The following is a 20093-nucleotide window of genomic DNA, read 5'->3' as shown; positions in this document are numbered from 1 at the left end:
TTTTAATCCCCCAACTGCACAATGAAGCTCTGATACCATTTAAGAGATTGAACTTCTATTTATTTGATTGAGGCTGGATTTCACTTAAAGCCTACATATGTGAAGGGATTTAACTAGCAGTGTATCTGATCCACAGATGGGTTGGAGCTTAGTACAGAGATCTGTGGCCTGTACCCCTTTCTAATTTTTGTTCTTTGTTATCTTCTTTTGCAGTGGGAGGCATTTACACTGTGATCCAGACAAAAGCCAAAACTACAGCAGATGAATGGGGTGAAAACTATTTCCTGATTGGCCCCTATTTTGAGCAGAATGTGAAGACTCAGGTGGAATTCTCTGAACCTCCAAACCCTGCAGTTAAGAAGGCAATGGACACCATGAAAAGCCAAGGGTTTCAGGTAAATCAGATGTGCTGCTGCTTCCCAGGGCAACAAATCTGACTCTGAGGAGATTAAAGTTTGGGTTAATGCTCTTGTTGTTCCACTTGACACAGCAATCCTGGTCAATGTCACAATGGGAAAGGCTCAGAATCCACTGTTAGAACAGCAGAGTCAATTCATTAAAGGTTATTTTTGAGGAAGAACCAGTTCATCCAATTATGGGTTTTAGCAGTCATTTATCTGCAAGGCTGCTTAATGGGATTAATGACTTATTTATCTGGTCTCTAAGTACGGTGAGATTTTAGTACATAAAATATGACCTTACTTTGAGCCCTTACATTTCACATTCTTGCATAGGAGTGAGAAGAGTGTTCTATTACCTCTCATTTTTTTCTAATGTAGCATAATACTGAGCTGAAAACCAGAAAAGGACTTGAGAAAAACTCTGAGGTGACAAAGAATCCACTTCCTCGCTTCAGTGCAACCAGCTGTCAGTTCCCTGGGAAGAGAGGTTAGACCACGACACAAGAAGTGGATTAATCTCTCTTTCCAACATGATTTTTAACCAGTGTTTTCTGTGTGATCTCATGGCCTTTCTGAGGCTTGGTTTCTCCAGCAATAAAATAGGAATAAACATCTTCCTATAAAGATTATCTACTAAAAGAAATAGATTATCTGCTGTGTTGATGGGCAGTTCTTAAGCTACAAGTAGCTTTGGTTACCTGAAAATGTGGAGGGTAACTCATGCTAAATTTGACCTCCTTTCTTAAGTCCTTATCAGAGATGTAGAACTTGCCTGCACTGTGACTCAGTGTCGAGTCCCTCAGAGATGCCAGTTTGCAGGAGGCAAAATTGTCTGCTCATACTGTGTGCTGAACAGATGTGGATTCTTACTGTTGCTGAGGGGATTTCTACACTTCAGTGTAGAAATTCCTGAAGTTCTTGGGTTGCCACCAGCTGTGGCACTGGCAATGTGTTGTCTCCTGTTGTAAGAGCAGTTGTGCTGGTCTTAGGATCTAATGCCCTTTTATGCAGATGTTTTGTGTTGGATGAGTAAGTGCCACAGTTTGGGAGGGTGTCTGCTGGGGACACTGACATGATGCTTGAATTGTACAGGCTCAAACTGAAATTTCCAATCTGCCATTTCTTGTCTTTATCAGACTTTCATAGGTGATTGATCAAGTTTTCCGTGTTGCCTCTGTAACACTTCTGTGACTGGAAAACAGCTAAAGACTTGTGGGGCAGATTGATTGCAATGCTTTATGTTTTTCCAGCAATTAAATTTTCCAATTTAATCAGCCACCTCTGCCAGCCCAACATGTGCATGGTGCTGCTGGAGTATTCGTATACAGCAACAAATCTGTCCCAGGGATGTCAAATATAGCTTTGATCTCCAATAATGACGCTCTCGTTTCCAGGAGCTGCACTTATCCTATTAACATTTATGTCTGGATTTTGCTTATGCATCACAGTGGATGGTTTTAAACCAGGGGACCTAGGAAAGCTTCCAAATGTCTCAGGTCAGGTGTGTTTCTTGCCCCAACCTGACCGTGTATTTAGATGAAGTCTGGGTTCCCTGCTTTTTAACCTCATTTTCCTGAATAGCAAATCCGACAGTCTGAAATAAATACATGAGGAGTGAAAAGGAGCAAACCTGTCTTTATTATGCCTTGTACTTTTTGTGAAAACAGGCCAAAAGCTTTTATCTTTTTTGTTTTCAAGACCTGATCTCTTTTCAGCTCAGTGCAGCATCAGGGCTGGGTTCAACCCCTGAGGTCCCAGCCATGTTGATGGCAGATTTAATGTGAAATAATTTGACTTTGCAGACTGTAGTGTGGGCCCAGCTGAGTTGGGCAGGCCAGTGCAGGCAGTGAGGTTGTGAATACTCTTAGAAATACTTAATTATACCAATGGAGACAAAGCAGGAAAGCTGCATTTTTAGCCTCATGTGATTTTTAGGTATTGAGATACCTTTTGACTGATCCTTCCACTCTTCCAAATGGAAGTGGAATCCTTCCCCTCTGTGCTGCTTGGGAAGAAGGAAAAAATATCATAGTAGATACAGGCACCAAGCATCAGTCCTACAAAACCTCCCCCCAGTAATCTAGCATAAATAGCAAAAGACTGGAGACAAATCTGAGTGAAAGAAAAGAATAATTTTAAAATAAGACCAGAACTGGCATAGATACTTCAATAAGAAGACCTCATTATTCAAGCAAGTGCAGTATTCCTAACCTATTTTTTTTTCTTTAATGGAAAAGAAAGTATTATTGCAATGAAAATCTAAAATGAAAGACTTAAAAATAAAATGTTCCTAAAGATTATAGCTTCATTTGCTTCAGTATTGCTCCATGTATTTTGCAAAGAAAACTGCAAGTCCTGGGTTGTAGGACTGTGAACACACATTCTGAAGTGTGAAATACTTCAGATTTGATGGATGAAGATCATTGTGCTAACTGGCCTTTACATTCACTTTAACATTTTCTTTCTATCCTTCTTATCCTTGCCTCTTTTCCATAGGTCTTTTTTGGAAGATGGCTGATAGAGGGCAGCCCATATGTCTTACTGTTTGATATAGGATCAGCAGCTTGGAACCTGGACAAGTGGAAAAGTGGATTTTGGGAAGTCAGCAACATAGGGATCCCTTTTCATGACCGAGAAGCCAACGATGCTGTGATCTTTGGATCATTAACAGCCTGGTTTTTGAAAGAGGTACAGTTTTTAAATCTAGAGATTTCCACACCAAAACCACCTTGGAATGTGATTCCTGTTCTCCAGTTTGAAAACCAAGATTTTTAGGAAGTTGATCTCAGTGTAGATCAAATTTGTATTTAAAACTTAATTGTTTAGTGGTCATTCGGCTATATTTTTCCAGAAGGGCAGTGGGGCTGCCCAGCGTGGAGTCTGAGTGACTGTGCTTGCCAGAACCCTCTGACACTCTAGAAAGGGGTCTGTTCTGAGGCACTAGAGAGGCACACTTTTTTCTTGGGCTAAGAATTAAGGCTGATGGAAATCAAGGCACATGTCCTCTTAAAATGGTACTGTTTTGTCACAGGAAGGAACGCAAGCATACAGAAGGCTTCACCAAAAAAAAAAAAAGTTCTCTGGGGCTGGGAAGATGGACAGGATAATGTATGTTTCATGTATTTCTTTCTATTTTCAGCTTTCCTGTCAGTTTGATGACAAACCCAATATAATTGCCCACTTCCACGAGTGGCAGGCAGGAGTGGGTTTAATCCTGTCTCGATCACAGAAACTTCCTGTCGCCACGATTTTTACTACCCATGCAACTCTGCTTGGGAGATACTTGTGTGCAGCCAGTATTGACTTTTACAACAATCTGGACCAGGTAAGAGACATTTTTCTCATTCTTCTCTGTTTTGTTTAACTAATCATCTCCTGGCTCCCTTTCTGTTTACTGTGTTAAACCATTTATTGCATTTTCTGTCTTGTGTGATTGCTTATGACTGACCCAGAGCTGGTTGTTGATTCCAGAGCATGAGAAATGGTATTTGTAAGGTCATGAAGTGTCTAGGCATGAGCGCCTTTGTCTCATCTGACAGGTCTGAAAACTCAGTGGAAACTAGTAAAACCAATTCAGCTCTAGGCAACATCTGACCCTTCAGGTGCAGCCTCACAACGCTCTTTCTAATGTAGCACAGTAGAAAAAATAACCAATAGCCCTCCTCTTGCGAAAAATACCCCAGAATTGCAGTGGATGATGGTTGTTTTGAGGTTTTTTTCCCCCAGCCTGTTTCTTAATTTTTACAAACCATAGTGAATCCTAATTTCAAGCATTTCAGGTTGGGCCTAATTTGTAACTGGCAAATGTAGGAAGCACTTTCTGAGTTCAGGAGACTCACGTGTGTTTCTTGGAATGTGTGTAAACTGTCTATTGGTTTTGATTTTCACTGTTCTCTTTCCACTCAAAGCATGACACAAACCAGTGTTTCAAGGACCAAAATGTTTTTAGCACTGCCCTCATCAGGATACTTTGCATGATTTGGGATTTCTCATATGGTCACAAACAAACCTGAATTCAAGGGGGTTTTCCATTCCAGCACTTAGTGAAAGTAGAGGTAGATAAAATAACCATATTGTTCATGCACTTCCTTGGCTGAAATCAGTGAACAAAATTACATGGTTGGTAATTTTCAGTTGGATGTTTGAAGCTTGACATGTTGGGGAGCTGTGTTTTCCAAAGACAAGGCCTAAGCAGTTGTGTGCTGCTGGCCTGACTCAGAAACAGAGAATCATGAAATGGTTTGGGGTTTTTTTGGTAAACATCATCTCATTCCAACCCCTGCCATGGGCAGGGACGCCTTCCACTATCCCAGGTTGCTCCAAGCCCCGTTCAACCTGACCTTGGACACTGCCAGGGGTGGGGCAGCCACAGCTGCTCTGGGCAACCTGTGCCAGGGTCTCACCACCCTCACAGGGAAAAATTTCTTTGTCATATCCCATCTAAACCTGCTTTCTGTCATTCTGAAGCCATTCCCCCTTGTCCTGTCACTCCAAGCCCTTGTAAATCATCTCTCCTAGACTCCTAAGTTAGTTATGGTTGTTAGGTGCATTAATAAGGCAGCATGAACATCACAGTCCTGCTGTGTAGGAGAGCAGACATCCCTGCTCACTAATAGTCTCTCTGTGTGTATAATATAGAATGGTTTGTTTTGATTCTGGTTAATTGAGTGAGCTGCAAGCAGTCTGGAAAGTAGTCTTTTTTTTCCTCAAAGCAGCTGTTTTTTTTTCTCTTCATGAATACTTTTGGGGGCCTCACCCTTGTCTGTGTACTCAAAAGGAAAGCTAATGATCTCACATGTGCCTAAACCTGCAGACTTTAATATATTTATAAACTAGCCACAGTATTAATATAATTTTTTCTGTCCCCACATGACATGAACACCTTTATGTGTGAAAGCACTGTCCATCCTGCAAAGCCTCACAAATCCCATTGGTAACCATCAGCTATGTCACAAATACCGAAATGTCTATTCAGATTTTATTCTAAGAATATGTGGAATGAAACATAAGTATCAATTTCAAATATAATTCCAAGTGGCTGTAAATAATATTTAAGGGAAGGAAATTGTGGATTTTGGGCCGTAATGCTTTATACCCTCTTTGGGGTGACATTTAAAGGTACTAATAGGGGAAATGGTGTCAAGCTGTTCTACCATTGTTTAATATTTCTAGAGGATGCTAAAACTATTCCTGGAAAAGTTAACTATCTTAGTGACAGCTTCTTTGGCTGTGTAAAGGTCACCTTGGCCCAAAAGTCAGCTGAGACACAAGAGCTTGATCTCAAATACCATAATTAAATAACAGCTAGATCTTCAGACATACTCTTGTTGTTGCCTTCTAGCAGCAAACTATTTACGTCAAGCAAGCAATTTTCTTAGTGAAGAAGATTCTTTAGGGCTTCCTAATGTTTAATCTTTGGAGGAAGCAATATTTTTTTAGAGCATTTCACCCCCTCCCACCCCAAAAATAGCTGGGTTTCCTGTTTCCGTGCTATTGCATAAATGGTTTCCTTTGAAATATGATTAAGTTCTCATGTTTGACCAGTGTTCCCACCAGGCAGCAGCTGAGATGGGGGGAAGGATGCAGCTGCAAGATGTGTTGTGCCAGACGTCACAGAAAGATGGCTGCAGCACGGAATGAAAGTGTGTGGCCTTTTTGTGCCTGACACAATCAGGCATGTACAGCTCATACAGAGAGAAGAGGAAACCTCATGTCTTTGTTTCGAGTCCTCAACACAGTCCACAAAATGCTGAGTTAGGACCCCTGGTAGACAGTTCTACACTGCCCACACAATGCAGGACTCTCCCACTGCGCTGTCAAACCATTCCCATAGATAAGCAGGGCTAGAAGATGCAAGATCAGCAGAGTCCTGAGCTGTAGGCTACCAAAACTCCCTGTTCCATGAGCTGAGGGCACAAGTCAGCCTGTAATCTGTAAGAGGACATTTTCTCGGGGGTTACAAACCCAGTCAGCCTAGTACAGGAGAGCTGTGGATGGCTGGAAGATGGGAGGGTGCATTGTAGATGTAAGACTGTAATGTTGTGTGAGTCCTGATCTCTTCCTGAGCCATCTGCTATTTGCCTCAGTCAGAGATGGGATCCTGGATCTTAGGCAGCATTACAGCTTAGCAACTGGACATGGCACTCAGGGCTGTGCTTCAGTTGACAAGGTGGTGATTGGTCAACGGTTGGACACAGTGGTCTTGGAGGTCTTTTCCAACCTTAATCATTCTGTGGTTAAGGTTTGAGCTTATACAATTCTTATATTCTTACAGTTTTAACTCAGTTCATCTGGACTGGCTGGAATTTATCTGCCTCTGCTCCAGTGAGAATTTGGGTGTTAAACTCTTAGCAGGTGTTCAGGAGCACAGTGGCAACCAGAAATACCACTGTCATGTTACTATTTAGTGCATATTTTAGTACCTAGAGTCACATTTCATTCACTCTCATCCTGGAGGAAGGAAGGGAGGGAAAGACAAAAGAACAAAATGGGGTGACATGTACAGTAACTGGCGGTGTCTTTATTTTTATATACTTTTAATTATTTGAAGAACCCTGGGTAGATGACTGGGCCAGGGACTGCTCACTAAACATATGGGTTACTGTTCTGAACTCTTCCAAACTCAACACTTCCCAATTTCAATATCAAGCAGGGTTTTTTATGAGTTTAATTCCCAATAGAAGTTTAAGAACTTTTGTATGTCTCAATAGTCCAGCTAACAGGGCATTTTCCCAGTTTCTCCATGTCCAGTGTGGCTTTTACATTGGTGTGTGAAATTATGTTTCACATAATGGCTTGGCTTGTTTTCATGCCAAGATAAACTGAAGCAAAATTGCTACAAGTTAGGAATTTCTGTGAAAAAAATCTCTGAGTCTGTGGAGCCTTTCTCTCCTCAGGAGGAATTGGCTTCTCAGTTGAAGATTGAGAATGTTAATCTGTTATTGTTTTCCCCTTGTTTGAGGGGACTGATTCAGTTTTTTTTGTTTGTTTTGCATGGGGATTTTTTTGTATCCTTTCATACCTCTTGAGTTTTAAATAGACCATCACCTTTCATAAATTCACTGAGACACCAATGATCCAAACAAGTTCCTGGGTGAATAAACAGCTCATTTTGGAAAATGATTTAACCTGGAATTTCATCTGAGAGGACATCATCTGAAATTATTTTTGGGACCACTGGCCTGGCATACTGGAGAAGTTTGTGTGGTTCGGCCTCTGATGCTTCTTACTAGAAAAACACTTTGAGTTTAATGAGAAAAGGAGAAGGAAAAAAAGGTTAGTCATAGTCTTCATTGCCTTTTCCTTAGGTTGCCCTGCTGATGTATAACACTTCTGTTTAGAACTTGGAATATTTTCATTCAGCTCATTCAGGTGCAGCTGAATCCCTTTTGCAAGGTGGTGGAAAATCCTGTCCCAAAAATTCTAAAAGGAAAAGTACTAAAAATCCCAATGAAAATGAATAGTCAAGAGTTTTTTGCTGACAATATCTCACTCCACTTAGTGCTGTACCATCCAGTTTGTCACCAAGCTCACTGTTACACACAGCTAATCCACTTTGGCAGCAGAGTAGCTGACGGAAATCTAATTTAAGCCAGGAAGTCTAAATTTCATTCTCTTTTGGCTTGGCAGAGCTATACCAGAAAGTTCTCTTTACACAAGGCAACAGTCAATTGGAGGTAAATTTGATGTAAACTGGATTTTAAGGGAGTGGTTCTTAACTAATTCAGACAGCAGCAGCCAGTGAGATTATGGTGGAAGCAAAAATGTTTCCATTCTACCTTTTAGTCAGTAAGGAATTTAAACTTCAAACCAGTCTCTGACTGTTCCTTGGCCCTGCAGAATCACTTTGAACTTGAGTGTATACCACTGTTTTAAAAGAACAAGAAAGATTATTTTGTTCTCTGATTAAAATCCTCAGGCATTAAACCTGTACCTTTTATTTGAATTACAACATATTTACAGCGGTATTATCCACTCTTGAGGTAAGGTTTAAATGGTGAGGGTAGTCTGTATTATTTCTGCTAAGGTGTTGTAATGTTTTATTTAGGAAAATTACATCTATTAATTCCAGTTTGAATTTGTATTGGTTTAACTTCTGTTGGTTTCCACCATACTTTTTTTTTTTTTCATTAGGAGAGCATAGCCTAATATCAGTATCTAGACATTCTTTGTAGACTGTGACAAATAATTTCTCTTTCTTTCAGACAAGAATTTAGATGGCTAACATAGTCCTTCCTCCTTTTCCACTCTCAAATGATTCTTTGGTTTTGGAAATACTTTGCAATTTGTCTTTATAATTTTAAAGTAGGAATGGCTGATTTGAGTTTACTACTTCAGTAACTGTTTCCAGAAGAAACATAACTGCTTAATATTCTCTTCTTTTTCATTCAAAGTTCAGAATATCATGCTGGGAGGCTCAGTGATTACCTGCTGTGCCCCCTAAGACTGAATTTTAAGAGGTCAGTGAGATGTTATGCTCATTACATAGATCCATAGAAAAGACAGAAACAACCCAAAATTTTCCCTCAGAATTGCACTGCAGCAAATGCAAATTTTACTCCAAAGCAATACACCTGTGGAACATCTTCATCTTTTGCTTTGAAATTAGAGTGGCCTTATAAAGGAGTCATTTCCCCTTCTAATTCTTGCCATCTTGTAAATTCTAATAATCTGCTTGGTTTCTACCAGTTAGGGAAGGAGAGGAGCTTCCAATAAATTTACAGGCAAGTGGATATTGAAGTTGTTGGTCTTTAAATACCACTGAAATGGTTGGACTAAAGGATCTTAAGAGCCTCTTCTACCCTAAAGGGTTCTGTAAACAGTTCATCTGACTTAGGTTTTTTTTCTCTTGATGCAGCTGTGATCCGTGGCTTAGCTAGTGTTCCAATTTGCTGATAACAGCAAACAAACAAAAGCAGGCGTGACACACTTGACGGGGAATCTCGCTTTGCTCTGGCTGAACGCAAAGGATATGGAACAGAGTTCACAGGTGCCTGAGCTGGGCTGGATAGAGAGCAGGGCTCAGTGTTGAGCAGGAACATTGTGTTGGGGGTGAGGAGCTGCCCTGGTGTCCTGCTGGTTTCAGCACATTGTCCCATGCCCCCAGTGCCTCTAACTCTGGAGATAGTCAGAGCAGGCTCAGCTGTCTTTGCACAGGACTAGGTGGGTTAAATTTGTCACCTGCACTGTCTCATCAATTAATTTTCATTTAACCTGCCCTTCAACTTGGCTAAGGCTCTTTTCTGAAGTCGCTTGTCTAGCCTGCTCAGAAGTGCACAGCTCTTACTCCACACTGAGGTCAAACGTCAAGGTCTTGCTTTACTGATTGGTGCTGGAAGCTGCTGGAGAGCGAGAGCAAATGAAATGTGAGAATCCTGTTGCCTCTGTTTGTACTTCCTAACAGATGTGGAATTGTGTACCTTTGCAAAAACATGCCAAAAGCTCCACAAGCATATGCAAAATAAAATGCTTCCCGTTTATAAAAGATGGAAAAATGAATAGCAATCAAGAAATAAGCACCGATATGTGTTAAATACGTAAAGTCTTTTCATTAAACCAAATAAATAAAAGTTAACTAGAAATAAGTCATAGTGCTTAACAATCTTTTTATCAACCTTTGTCCCAGCAGTGTTACAGGGAGTCTTTATCAACAGTTGGTGAGCATGTCCCAAATTTAATTTTTAATCACATTTTGTAATTAAAACCCATTCTTGCTGAGAAAGGGAAAAGAGAACAAAAAGGCTTTTGAAGTTTGACCAACTATTTGTTTGCTAGCAATTTCAAAAGTATTTTTACTAGAAAGCCAGATGTGTTTGAAAAGACTTGCATGGTTCTGTAGTTGTGTAGTTGTACCCATCCCATTCATGTGTTTGTCTAGCATGCTAAAGAACTGTCCCATTTTGTACCTTTATTGCAGAGAATGTTTAGGCAATCAAATATGCAGTTAAGAGCTGCTTGTGAATCAGTTTAGTGTAAGCCAAGGACGATGCTGAGACGTGGCACTATATGTGAATGAATTCCCCTTTATTTTTCTCTTCTTTGTGCTCTTTGTGCCACTCGATTTCTGTGGGAAATGAGATGAATGTTTTAGAGAAAATATCATCCTTTGTATTTCATGCTCTAAAATTCTCATGGGGAATGCAGAAAAGACGATATATGAGGATACAACTGAGAAAATTGTATCATAATATTTAGCACATTATGTGGTAAATTGTATTTGGCAAATGTAGAAAAGCTCTTGATATAGAGGATCATCAATACCAGAATAAAGCATCTAGTTTCTTTGGAAGTTTTCAGCTGAGATTTTTCAAGAGTCCTTTTTTTGGTCACACTAGAGTGGTTAGATTGGCACTTTCAACTAACATAATGGAAGCCACTTTCCCACAAGTAGTGTAGCACCACTGCAGAATTAAAGCCGCTAAAAGCAATTCATTTTCTCAGCAAAGCAGTTATAAGATATCTATATCTACATCTGTGTCTATACCTATCTAATTGAAAATAAGAAGTTGTTTGCTTCACTGTAGTTCCCCGAAATGGTTCACATTGCATCAACTTTCTCACAGTGTGTTCTTTACCAGCATTAAGCTTTGCAGGACAGGTCACAGTCTAAATAGCTTTACTTCTGCCCAAGTTCTGAAGTGCTAAAAGCAGCTGGCCATGGTAGGGGTCACACAGTCCTAACATAGAAAGTGCTGCCTGCCCTGCCTGTGATAAGTGTTAAATCTATTATGGTCACTGAAGTTACACAGTCAAATGCAATCAAAATCAGGCTGTGCAGGCAGCATTAGGCAGCGATCATGCAGAGCTCACTGAGAGTCATCGTGACCCTCTGTGAAACTCACACACAGGCCATTGGGTGCCCATGCTGTTGACCTTAGGGGCTCAAGACTTCTGTTTCCAGAAGTGAAACATCATGGAAGAGTAAGAGGATTGTGATTTAATTGAAAGCATTGACACCTTTTTTAGACTATGTTGTAGCGATTTTGCAGTGGATACTGTTAGTGAACATTTGAACCTTTAAGCGTGTCCTCAAGGGAATTGTGCATTTTCTTTGCATCAGGATAACATAAGCTCAGTTTAAAAAAAGGGTAGCTGCAAGATTTAAAGGTGATTTAGGAGTACTTGGGTGTTTGGAATGTCTTACCTAGCAGTTTAACTTGCATTTGCCTCTAAAAATTAAGGGAGTTCAAACTGAAGTATAAGAAGCAGCAAATAACAGTAGCAGAGTTGGAGGAAGAACATCTCTGAGTGTCAGAAAATATCTCATTTTCTATTTTCTTTGTTCCCTTGGGATTTGTGACAGAGTCTTTATATCTTCTCTCTCCACTTCTCTCTTGCCTACCTGTGATTCCCACCACTCTGCCAAGTCCCCAGGTTCTGTCCTCATCCCAATTCCTTTTTGCTTCTCTCTCCTTCAGCTACCAGCAACCTCCCTGCTCTCCCAAGTTTTCCAACAAGCCCGTAGAAGCTGCAACATGATACATTGCCAGCCAGCAGGCCAAATTCCACACATCCTTACCTTTCATGGGATCGTTAATCTAGATTTCCTCCCATGCAGAGCTGCCATTTTTTCAGGAACAAGCAGGATCTGAGAACTCTCATGCTCTTTCAAACTCCTTGAAGTTGATAAAATAGTTCAAACACCAGGATGACAAAACAGCACCATAATCACGTGGTTCTCATTCCCTGGGGAAATGGAACCTAGCAGGAGAAACCTTCCCTGAGGGAGACAGTTTGATGGTCATGTCACACAGGTGTCTTTTTTGTTTGTTTCATTATTTAACAGTTTGACATTGACAAGGAGGCTGGAGAGAGGCAGATTTACCATCGGTACTGTATGGAACGGGCATCTGTGCATTGTGCCCATGTGTTCACCACAGTCTCCCAGATCACAGCTACAGAAGCAGAACATATGCTTAAAAAATGCCCTGGTAAGACCTGATTTTTTTTTTTTTTTTTTTTTTTTTTTTTTTTACTGTATTTCCTCTGAATGCCCACATTTCCGTAGACTGAATGAACATAATAGAGACAGGTATGCAAACATGAAGAGAAAGAACACATGCAGAGGGGTTTCTGGCTATGCTACAGGGATTACAGGGATTAATCAATTTTCCATGGATGTTAAGCTTCTTTTTTTGCCAGGACTCCTCAATTTCGGGAATTTTATCTGTGGCAGTGTTTCCATGCTTTTAGAACTGAACCATTACAAGCTTCATATAGATGAAATATTTTCTCTTAGTCAACAAGTAGAGTTTGAAAAATGGCTGTGTGCCCAATAATTTGTCTGATTTCCCTCTTGATATTAGTCTCATAAAATATGAAGCTTAGAAACCTTGTCCTGTTCCATACATGGATTTTAAATAAGGTCATGATCCCAGTTTGATGTGCCATCAAAGTTCTCTTTAAATCATCTCAGTGCTTTATAGGGATAAAACCCAGTACTCCATCTGCAGGTAAGCAGCATGAGGGAAAAACTGCACAACAGTTTTGGAGACTATTTAGCAGGTGTGTTGATATCTTGGTTATTTTAAATAAAACAGTGCTCAAATTATTGGTTTTGTTTGGGCTTGTTTTTTTTGTTTTGTTTTTGGTTTCTGGTTGGGGTTTCTTTTTTGTTTGTTTATTTGGGGGATTTTTTGCTTACTCTTTGTAGAGTTATTGGTGATTTGTAGTGCTGATTGTAGTTTGGGATTGTTATCCTGGTTAACTTCAATGCTTCAAGCCACATTGTGGTTCTTGAACCCAAACAAAGAAGCTGTTCATGGAATCTTTTGCCTCATTCCTGACTAGCTGTCAATTGGATGGTGGACTTAGATTATCTTTTTCATTTTATTTTAAGCACAAAAGGCATGTCTTAAAAGTCATTGAAGTTCAGTCATTTAAACTGGAATATCTCTGAGGTCTTGATTTTTACAAAGTGCAGAGCACTCTGAAAATCAGACTTTTGAAGCTTTTTTTATATAGGCATGAGGCTTCTCCCCACCACAGCTACCATGGGAAATCATAGTCTGTGTTTTGGGATTTTAGGAGACTGAAATGAGTCTGAATCCAGCTTAATTTGGGGAAGAAAATCCAGACTGCTCACAGATAAAACATCAGTTGAAGCTGAAGAGAATTCCATGCACAGAGATTCACTGGCCTGAGTTTTTTTGTGATTATTCTTGCAGCTTTGAAGAAACCAAGTAAATATGCTTAATGTTTGGGTTTAAAAACTACTGACACATGCCATGCTTCATGTTGACATAGCTAGAAAGAAATTTAGTAGAAATTGTCACCCCAAATCCTAAGAGATGACTTTAAGTAGAAAGTATGTTGTGATGGGAATAAGTACTTTAATAGATTCTCTGAATCCAAGACCACAAATAAACTGTCCAGGAACCTACTCTCACACTATTTATTCTCTCTGAAATTGTGAAATCTGCATAGACATTGATTTTTTGGAAAGCCCAGCAGTCCTTCAGTAGGTCATTGAGCTTGAATTCTGCAAAGGAACATGAATACTGAAAGCATGTGTACATTTCTCCATCCACTTTAAAAATAAACCTTTAAAAGGAGGATGCTGAATTGGCACAATTAAATTTTATTTGCATTTATTGAGACATAAATTTTAGCTAAAAATAACTCAGAAATGTGCTAAATTGAGTTGTCTCTGCTACGCCTTTTTAACATCAAACTTGGATTATAATTTAAATTATAAATCTCATCCCTTGGAAAGGTCTCTTTAAAATTTAATAGACTTGATTGCATAGAGAACTTTTGCAGCAGGACATAGGCCAATTTGCCAGTCTAAACCTGGCAGAATGACTGCTTGCATTATGCTGATACCACTTGCTGCAGTTGTTATGTGATCGACAATTTATCAAGCCATATTTGTCAAAAGCTTGAGTATCTTTGACATATCCAGCAGGATTCTGTCAGTGATCATAAGTTATAATCTTGTGATTTGAAAACTGGTGTTACGGGATTTTTAGCGTTTTCACTCAGATATGGAACATATTTCTCATTAGCAGTAGAGAAGGCTTTGAATCAAAATTCCAAGAAACTCAGGTATCAATTGAGTTCTAGATCTAGGCTTCCTATCTGTATATATTTGATCAAAATCATAGATGGAAACTCTGAAAAAGTACAAGTCAACTCTAAATGTTAGTGATCTATCAAGAGAAAACTTCATTCTGTGCCAATATTACTTAAATCAATGCCAGTTTCTTTCCTATAAATATAGAAGTCAAAACATTTTGATTTGACCTACTTGGGACAATTTTTCAAGCAAAAAATACCATTATTTCATTAAACAACAACAACAAATGAACAAACAAAAAACCAGCATAGGGACCAAGCTCTCTTTCATCATTCATCCCTCACACATGTTCAAAATATTCCTGTATGTTGAGCAGAAATAGTGAACTGGGTTCTTTGGGCCACCACGTCTGTCACGCATCTCAAAGCCTTAAACAAGAGATGGATTGAGCCCCAGTCCTCACTAAAGGAGAAATGAAGCTGCAGTTAAACCAAAGGACATGAGAGTAGGTTATCCACACGCTGCTACTGGTGGGTGAGACTCTCCAAAACTCCCTGATAAATGAATGTGAGAGTGGAAGGAAGCCACCCAGAATACCTGGGGAAGGGATTCTTCTTGTATTGGGAAGACTCTGAATGGTTGGAGTCTCAAAGCTCTGTCCTGCATGAGCTAGTTTTTCCACACAGAACAAGAAACAGGTCAGAGAAAGGAGAAGGTGAGTTTTTGGTAAAGACAGTGGAGGATGGTTCTGCTCTCCCCCAAAGGTCTCCCTTGGTTACCTCCCCCAAAGGTCTTTGTTCAGAGAATTCTTAAGTGCTGGGCAGGAGAAGATAAAAGCACAAGTTTTCTCCTCATGTCCACCAAGACTGCTTGGTCATTGAAAACCAAATCTTAACCTAGCAAGTAAAGATTCCCTGGTCTTTAGTTTCAAAAGTGGTATTCCAGAAACAGATCCATCAAGACTTTGCTATTTCGTGGTTACTACTAAAGGTTATATTTCTATCTGTTGTAATTTAACCTAGAGTGTTTCAGGACATTTTACAGGTGAAAGTTTAACCAGAGATCATGCCTTACATGTCAGGGAAACACATATATTGCTGAAGCAGACTGTAATTTTCAAGGAAATAAATAAAAATGGCTGTGCCATTTGCATAATGTCAGGCAAGTATCATAAATTAGTATAGGTCTGTTTCAGTCAGTTGTGTTGCCATGAAATACATCTGCTAAGGAACTGGCCTTCCCTTTCATGTCCATTCATAACCCAGCTCAAAGGACAGAAAATGGCATTCTTTCCATTTACTTGGACTGGATTTGGGGCAAGCCTTTGAATAGCTGCTGTGATCTACCAGGAAGGCTAAGAGTGACTGAATTTCAGTGCCTGTCCTCTGTGTATATCCTAAAACTCTACCTTTAAAATGCTGGAAATGAACAAATTTTAATTGTAAGATCCTTTAGAATCTTAGAGAAGAGCAGCAGTAAAAATGTAAAGTGTACTAGTCCATGGGTGTTTTTAGGGGAAATGCAACCGATTACTGGAAAGAGGCTGTTTTATAAAGCTTTCTTATATGCTCCCTTTTTTGATAAATCCTCAGAAGCTTTGATAGAATTGATATCTCTTGTGCCATGCAGTAAAAAAGGGCATAGCACAGTTTCTGCTTCCAAGGGCTCTCAATCTGTAGTGATCGAGCAGACACCAGTGATATCAAGGATAAACAGGTAAAGGACAAGTTGCACAACAAACGTTTGGCTCAATGGAGACATTACTGGGGTCTTGACAGGACAAAAGGGCAGGGTCTACCCAGTGCTGAGGACAGGTGAAAGCTGCTTTGATGCTGCAGACAGTGGAAAGCCACGTGCAAGAGCTTTGTGGAGGAAGTGCTGTTCCCTCCCCCTGAGTAACATAAAGACATAACCTGGTGACATAAACCTGAGAGACACATTGGTTCTTTCCTTAAAGATTTCTCTGACTCTGAAGATGTCTACCTCTGCCTTTTCTCTGCTTTTCCAGATGTTGTCACCCCAAATGGCTTGAACATTAAGAAATTTTCAGCAATGCATGAGTTTCAGAATTTGCATTCCATGTACAAGGCTAGGATCCAAGAGTTCATTCGAGGTCATTTCTATGGGTATGCTTTTACTTTTCAAAAATTAGCAACGCTTGTCCAACACTATTTAAAGCAAGAACCAAAGCAGGAGGACTAACAAGTACTTCATAGAGGAGTGGAAATGTTGAAACCAGCTTATTCAAATATCTGTCTGTGATTTCTCAGTCAGAAGCTAAAGGAATTTTAGACACCAGATCTGACTCTACTTAACAGATTGTGATATCAGACATCAGATCTTGATCTGTGTGTTTTTTACCCAAGATGCAGTTTGTCAGATTAAGATAGTCAATTTAAAGCACAGCAGAAAAGGCTCACTTTCATTCTTCTCTGGGGATAAGAAGTTCCTCCAGAATAGAGGGCTGTTGTGTGTTTTGTTTGATTGTATCTCGAGAAATACTTTGTTCTTATCTGTTTTCTTGCTTTCAGCCACCTTGACTTCGATCTTGACAAGACTTTGTTTTTCTTCATTGCTGGGAGATATGAGTTTTCCAACAAAGGAGCTGATATGTTTCTAGAAGCCTTATCAAGATTAAACTTTTTGCTGAGGGTAAGAAAGCTTACACAGCTGTTGAAAGCATAGAGCTTATGCTCAAATGGACCATACTGTAGAAGTCGCCTACAAGAATTCCCTTTCAATACTCTGGTTTATAGGAAAGTAATTATGGGATATTCACAGTTTTCATCAGAATATATGATGATTTCGCACAGTTTTAATTGATAGATTGATTGTATAATTGAAAATAATTGATTACATAGTTCAAGAAGTCAATCCATGGTTGCCTCCCTGGTTTTTAGAGAGAAGTAATGAAAATAGTATTCTAGAGTTTACCCTGATGGCTTATAATTATAATGGAAATAAAAGTAAGCCTTTAAAGCTGCATTTTAAAAACATCCTTTTAAGCAAATAGCTTAATTTGTTAGGACATGTTTATGATCTTTTAAATCTCTGCTGTCCTATTGGATGGGAATGTTGCATTAAAATTCACAGAGTGGCAGTGGTATGGTGCAAAGCAATGGGAAGCCACTCTATAGTTCTGTTTCCTCAGCTATAAAATTGGTGCAATGTTTCTAAATGCCTTTATGGAGTACTTCAATGAAGACAGGAGCAAGGCCTTGTGAAAAATCACAGAGCAGAGCCCTTACCACCTACAGTGAGGGCATTGAAAATGTCTCCAGTTATATCCCAAAGACTAATATATTGAAAATAAAACCCAGAAAAAATGTTAATAATGCTAATTGGTTTTCAATCATCTGGCAAGGATCAATTAGCTGTTGTCCTAGACTGTCATTTGTACTCTTATCAGTGGAATGATACAGAAAATCTAGATAAAAATTATGATACTGCTCTGTCAGCAGAGATGAAAGAATCAGTAATGTTCAAAGCCCTAAGTACAATTGTTCTACCACCACCTTCTATTTAATATGCCATTTAGAGCCTCTGGATTTTCTGGAAATTCTTAATCCCTTCATTACCTCACAGAACTTAAATATTTCTTCCACAACAGAATCAGTTGTTGGGCAGTGCTGTTCAGCATCAGCATGTTAATGGCATTTACATGGCTGTTACCTGTGAATGCTGGTAACGTGGAAGGTCTTGTGTGTTAAGAGGGAAAGAATTGCCTGAGCAATTATTGTGGGAATCTCTAATTGCAGCTAATGATCTATATCACAGAATCATAAAATCTTTAGGGTTACAAAAGACTTCCAAGATCATTGAGTCCAACCTTTGGCCAATCACCAGTTTGTCAATAAGACCGTGGCACTAAGAGCCATGTCCAGTTGTTCATTGAACACTTCCAGGGAGGGTGACTCCATCACCTTGCTGGGCAGTCCCTTCCACTGCCTGATCCTCCTTTCTGTGAAGAAATTCTTCCTGATGGCATCCATGGCAAACAAGGCTGATGGAAATTAAAGGAAACTGAGGCTAGTTTTCCCAGGCTCTGTAGAACAGTGTACTGTTGCTTCTCCCATAAGCTGAGCCTGGATTTACTGCATTATTCTTCCAGTGTGGATGCCGGCATCTGATTAGCTGTTCTAACAACACTTGCTCTGTAATTAATTCCATTGGGAGTAGCAGTCTATCTGAACTAATTACAAATCTGGAAATGGTGGTACTTCCTAAACAAGTCCCAGTAGTGGGCCTGAACCTAAAAAATACATACCATTGCATGGAATTGTTTTATTTTATAGAGATGTTTTCCTCTGCTGCTTGAAAACCTTACTAAATTTTGGAAATAAAATTTGAATGTTGGGAGAGATTGTTAATGCACACTGGGATCATGGCACGATGGACTTGGAACCCACTTTGAAGAGAGGGAAGGGAAGAACATTAATTAACATTAACATGACCCCCATAGGTTATTTTATACTATACATTTCCCTCTATGTCAGTCTGTATGGTTTTGAATTTAAAATTTGAAATTGAGGCAATTCAAATTAATTTAATTTTTAAACTCTGAACAGTTGCTGAGAGGAGTAAAACCTCATTCATGCAGCAGTGAATGGACCTGGTATTTTGAACCTTTTTCATGCACAGGAGAAACTAGCAAGTGAAACCACCTAGAAATAAAGGGTCAGAATTTACAGCAAGTGCTTTCTGCCTCTGAAGTAGCTGGATGGGAGAGATGGGCAAGAAGTTACCTGTGGCTTTTTGCACATCCAGCAGGTTCTTTACCAGAGTGTCAGGTAGAAATGGTTGTTTTCTCTCTGCTGTAGGAAATCCTTCATATCATGCCTAGGCATACCTCAGTTAGTAAACCAAACACTCACTCCTTTGAGCCAGCACAGTTTGTGTCAGGTGAGAAAGTGTGTAGGATTTCTATTTTTCTGCAGTTTATGTGCTCAGCCAAAGCCATGTTCTCTAAACCATGAGAGCTCAGGAAGCCCAAATTGAAACTGGGTGACATCTCTGTCTTGATCTCTGATTTGACAAAACTTCATTTCTAGCAAGAGCTACAAGATCTGAGCCTTCCTGGAAAACCAAAGTGTATTTGGCGTTTCCTGTGACTAATTCTTAAAGTTGGCTGTGATAGCCTGTATCAGATTTTTTTTTTATTTTCAATTCCTCTCCATTTCTTGTCACGTAGGTTCACAAGACTGATGTTACAGTTATCGTGTTCTTTATCATGCCAGCAAAAACCAACAATTTCAACGTGGAAACCTTGAAAGGACAAGCAGTCCGGAAGCAGCTCTGGTAATTGCCATTCCCACCCTGGTACAGTCTGTTGTGGACTCATGCAAAAGTCTCAGCTGGAGAATAATGTTCCTTCTTTTTTCTAAAACTGAGGATTGTGGGTAACTAGAATGTATTTCAGGGATGAAAGAGATGGGAAAGATAAATAAGGTCAAATATTTCTCCTTTTCATTTCTGTTTGTTTGTTTGTTTTGTCCAAAGTTATTTTTAGTTACCTTGTGTTGCCATTCTATTAGTGAGTAGTATTTGTTTTGTAGCAACAAAGTCAAATGCTCTAGAAAATCCAACGTTCTGAATGTCTTCTGGCTGTTTCTGGTACTCCATTTGGATGTGCCATAGAGCTCCCACAAAATAAAGACTGCCTGCTCATTTTTTCA

At 39.6% G+C, this 20093-nt stretch overlaps 1 protein-coding gene across 1 annotated transcript in view; it reads left to right on the top strand.

Moving 5' to 3' along the window:
- GYS2 (glycogen synthase 2) overlaps positions 1 to 20093 on the top strand; it is a 40903-nt gene that overhangs the window by 8276 nt on the left and 12534 nt on the right. The window contains exons 2-8 of the mRNA XM_053943539.1: positions 214 to 395; positions 2898 to 3089; positions 3541 to 3726; positions 12187 to 12331; positions 16427 to 16544; positions 16950 to 17070; positions 19610 to 19716. Of these exons, the coding sequence (XP_053799514.1) occupies positions 214 to 395; positions 2898 to 3089; positions 3541 to 3726; positions 12187 to 12331; positions 16427 to 16544; positions 16950 to 17070; positions 19610 to 19716 (1051 nt within the window). The remainder of the gene's footprint in view (positions 1 to 213; positions 396 to 2897; positions 3090 to 3540; positions 3727 to 12186; positions 12332 to 16426; positions 16545 to 16949; positions 17071 to 19609; positions 19717 to 20093) is intronic.

This window comes from Vidua chalybeata, chromosome 5 (genome assembly GCF_026979565.1).
Source record: "Vidua chalybeata isolate OUT-0048 chromosome 5, bVidCha1 merged haplotype, whole genome shotgun sequence".
NCBI classification, from domain to species: Eukaryota; Metazoa; Chordata; class Aves; order Passeriformes; family Viduidae; genus Vidua; species Vidua chalybeata.
This window is presented reverse-complemented; position numbering and strand designations above follow the sequence as displayed.